Source organism: Echinops telfairi, unplaced genomic scaffold, assembly GCF_000313985.2.
Source record: "Echinops telfairi isolate 266 unplaced genomic scaffold, ASM31398v2 ScPeMD7_7420;HRSCAF=8458, whole genome shotgun sequence".
In the NCBI taxonomy this organism is placed as follows: Eukaryota; Metazoa; Chordata; class Mammalia; order Afrosoricida; family Tenrecidae; genus Echinops; species Echinops telfairi.
The window spans coordinates 46161220-46165602 of NW_022111320.1; the positions used below are offsets into that span (position 1 = coordinate 46161220).

Sequence of the window (4383 nt, forward strand, 5' to 3'; positions counted from 1 at the left end):
TCATTAATCCTGGACGCAATCCCTAGGAATAGGCACTGTACCAAGAACTGTGCTCAAAGTCAAAAATACTCACTGCCATTGAGTGGATTCTGACTCACTGTGCTCCTACAGGACAGGGTGGCACTGCCCCTGTGGGGTTTTGAGGCTGTAGTTCTTGATAGGTATAAAAAGCCACCTCTTTCTCTCACAGAGCAGCTGGTGATATTATGAGCAGCCCAATGCCTAACCCTCGGTGCCACCAGGGTGCACAGATAGCTGGGTACACAGTGAGCCAAACACAGTTCCCACCCTGAAGAGGCAAACTGAAAAAAGCAAATCACCCATTGAGGAATCAGGGATATATAGGCCATTTCTAAGCAGGTTAAGAAGCATTCCCCCTGGGAGATTTAGGTGATGATGAAGCAATGTAGCGAGGCACGAAGAGGTCAGGGAAGGTTTGATAAAATACAGTGAGATTTAGAAGACCCAAAGGAAAGTAGTGTGTTCTGGAAAAAGCAGAGAAACGAGGAAGAGAGGTCTGCAAGTGCAAAGCCCCAGTGGCCAAGGGCAGTGCAGTGCATGCCGCGAGTGAGTGCTGGCCTGAGCCAAGGTGCAGGTGGGGAGATTGGGTGGTGGAGATGGTGTGGGGAGCACATGCCTGACCCTGGGTTCGCAGCAGCAGCAGCACTTGGGAACGTGTTGTTATTGGTTGCCCTTGGACTGATTTCCACTCGCAGTGAACTGCACTCCGTAGTTTTCAAGGCTGTGATTGTTTTGGAAACAGTTCACCAGGCTTTCCTTCAGAGGGGCCTCTGTGTGGGTTGGAGCTATCCAGCACGTCACAATTGTCTCACCAGGAAGCCTGTCAGAAGTACAAGTTCTCTGCCATATGCCAGAGCTTCTCTGTCAGGAGTGCTGGGGCCTAGAGTTAAATATGTGTTTTAACAACCCTTCTAGTTGCTACTGATGCATGCTGTTTGAAGACTATGGGCTTCTCCAACTTCCACGGAGCATTGGGCAGTGTCTAGCTGGTTGGCACTGTGCAGTAAGTGTTGGATTGCTAACGACCAGGCTGGAAGTTCAAACTCACCAGCCACTCTGGGATAAAGTGAAGGCGATCTGTTTCCATAAAGATTTACAGTCTTGGAAACCCGATAGAGCGTCACTGTGAACCGGAACTGACCTGATGGCAGTAGGTTTGGTTTGGGGGTTAGACAGCTACCTGCATCACTGGGGTGGGGGAGTGCTAGAGAAATCTAGTGGATGGAGGTCTTGTTGAGGCTGTTGTAAAATGCCGCTGAGTCGGTGCCCATTCACAGTGACAACAGCAGGAAACACTGTCCTATCTTTCAGCCTCCTCCTAATTGTTATCTTTGAACCCACTGGTGCAGTCCCTGCATCAAGCCATCTCGCTAAGTGCCTTCCTCTCCTAGACCCACTACTTTTCCTAGCATGATGCCCCTCTCCAGGGACTGGTCTCTCCTGATACAGTGTCCAATCATGCTAAATATCCCACAACAGAATCCCATTGTCAGTAGTGCAGTTTTGGGGGAATTCCGGTCCTCCCTCCCTCCATCCTTCCCTCCTTCTCTCTCTTTCATCTTTCTTTGGTACCACGTGTCCCTCTACAGACAGCCCTCAAAGATTACCAGGCGCTCCTTTGCTACATTTTTATTTAACTACAGACCTTTTCTTTGCTCTCTTTAGGTATTCCCCATGAGAAAGCTAACACGTGACTCAAGGAGGTATTAAAAGGATTTCTGGACCAAGGGAGCCACTTATGTCCCTAGAAGCAGGAAGGTGCTACTCCAAGGGCAGGCAGGCCTGGTGTTGTAGCTCCGTCCCTCCCCCAACCCCGCCAGGTAGGCAACAGTGCGCAGCAGCTGCCACCGAATGACCCAAACTGCCAGAAATCCCGATTTTGGTCTCACTGATGGTTTCTGTTGGCGATGGAAACTTGGAATAACTTGGCTCTTACAGGAAATATCTGGGGACAGCTCTGAGTTGCTCTGAGAATTCATGCCACAGAGCCCATGTCAATGGGGTTAAGTGGAGATATACAACGTGGCCTTAAAGGGGATCCTAACCCTGCCACTTGGAACACTAACTGGAGAGATGGCATCCATAGATCAAAAATACTGCAGTCCTCAGGAGAGGGATTGTGGGGTAAAAGCAACATGTAGTCATAAAGAGAAACATTGGCAATGCCCACTTGATTCTTCCTAAGGATCAGGTACCCTGAAAGGTCAGCATGAAAACAAAAGTCTTCCTGATGGATCTAAACTCCCACAGCGGAGGGAGGCGGATGCCCCGGCTTTCGGGGGAGTCTGCATCCATGAACTAACTCCGTTATTTGGCATCCTGACCCAGCTTTCACCACGGACCACCATGTTCGAACAATGGGCTCCTTTGGGTGTTGCCCCAGGAGAACACACCCTGGTTAGGTGGAGAGATGGCCTCTAGTTCCTCCTTCCTTGAATCTAGACTGGCCATGTGACCTGTTTGGACCAACAGAATCTGGAGGAAGGGGGCAGAGGTAAGTTTTGAGCCTGGGCCTCCAGAGCCCTTGCCGCTCCTGCCTTTGCTGAGGTCACTCGGTGGGTATGTCCCAGCTAGCCTGCTGCAGGATGACAGGCTTAGGCTCTACCCACACCACTCATTCCACAAGACAGCCGAATCCCAGCATCACAGCTGCTCTGCTCCAGCGCAGCTGGCCCCACACTCCTGAGAAGGCCAAGGGAGACAAACAGAAGAACCACCCAGAGGCAGCCAGCCACACTTTGCAAAGTCCAGCCTCACGGACTAAACAGATGTTTATTGTCTTAAGTGACTATGTCTCGCAGCCTAATCTGTACAGCAATGAGGATGCTTTTAATGACAGCTAAGTATGTCTTGATCTTATTCCCCACAACTTTGTCTCTGAAACAACCATGCATTTTGCCTCAGAAATTTATTGTGGGCTCTTTCCCGAGCTTCAATGGCTCTGGCTAAAAGAAAAGCTTTGGGGGGTTGCCCATGCTCACTTGGGGAACCAGAGGAGGGAGGATTAAGTACGGAAAGAAGTGCGTATGTGAGACACGGGTAGATTTCTGACCTTCAGCCGGCGGTCTGGGTCTCCACTGCACAGCGAATTGACCGACACTTTGAAGGATTTCCAGGCTGGGCTTAAGTTATTCATCACAACCTGAGGAAAGAGAGGAGAAGAGAAGAGTGGTAGGTCATGGAGGCGCAGCTTGGCCCGATCACGTTTCATCACAAAAGCTGCTGGAGAAGTCCCCGTGATGCTCGCAGAAAGAACAATGATCTGAAGCAGGGCCCTGATGAAAAGCGGGATGGGTCAACCTTTGAAGGGTGTGTCCTAAGTGGCCCGTATGAGCAAAACTCCTGTCCCATCGGCCCGGGGCTGGTTTCATGACTAGGGACAGTAATAGGATCGATCCAGTTTATGGATGCTGGGAATAATTCCTTTTCGATACAAAGGAGTTAGGAATAAGGTGGTAGGGAGCCTTCTAGTTTGGGGCATATATCACCCCACCCCACCCCAGGTCTGCAGGACCTTCTGTTCGACTGCATAAGTAGCCTTGATTTGGACCACGGGGGGTCAAAAGGTGGAGGCTAGGACGGATCCAGGAGCAGGGCAGTTAATCTGGCTAACAAATGACGTGATCTTGGCAATCCGTGAGTGTGAGTCGGAGCAGGTTTTAAATCCGAGGAGCTGTTTCTTATATGAGGATGGTGCAACGCGGCGTGTGTCCTCAGTGTTGCAGACTGACTGTACTATACAGAAAAGTCTTTAAAAAAAAAGAAAACTTCCAAATCTTGGATTTGGTGCAGCCCTGCCTGAGAGTTTGAACACATCAAGATTTTATCCTACCACCCCTATGATCCAAATGATTTCATTGGGTTCAGCACTTAAGAATATCCCTTGATGCCTAGCTGGGGCAGACGTTCCCTAAGTATGAATTCAGCAATGGAAGCTGCTGCATCCTCTGGAAACTTCCTAGGCGACAACCAGACCTGCTGACAGAGACCCTGGAGGCGGACCCTCTGGGTGACTGTGCTACAGGCCCTAGCTTTAAGAGCCCTGGTCTAGGAGACAAACAAATAGAGTTAAATGGAACCCTGTCTTATTTATTTTTCTTCCTATGAAATGTTTGCTTAGCAGAAGACTGACAATCATCAAAACAACAACAAAGCCTCTTTTCAAATAAATGTAGCATAATTATTTTACGAATGATTTCTTCTACTTTGTTTCTTCATGCAACCTTAAATTCCTGATTAGATCATGAGGTTATTCTTAAATTTCTTTGGAGGTATTATAATAGAAAAAGGACATTCCTGTGTGACTTTGTCTCGGGCCCAATCCCTTAGAGAGCATCAGAAAAATTAGATAGGATTGTTTGG

General features: G+C 49.0%; 1 protein-coding gene across 1 annotated transcript in view; it reads right to left on the bottom strand.

Annotated features, from left to right (window-relative positions):
* Positions 1-4383, bottom strand: part of CPNE4 (copine 4) — a 521121-nt gene that overhangs the window by 151593 nt on the left and 365145 nt on the right. The window contains exon 8 of the mRNA XM_004704001.2: positions 3074-3211. Coding sequence (XP_004704058.2) covers positions 3074-3211 — 138 coding nt within the window. The remainder of the gene's footprint in view (positions 1-3073; positions 3212-4383) is intronic.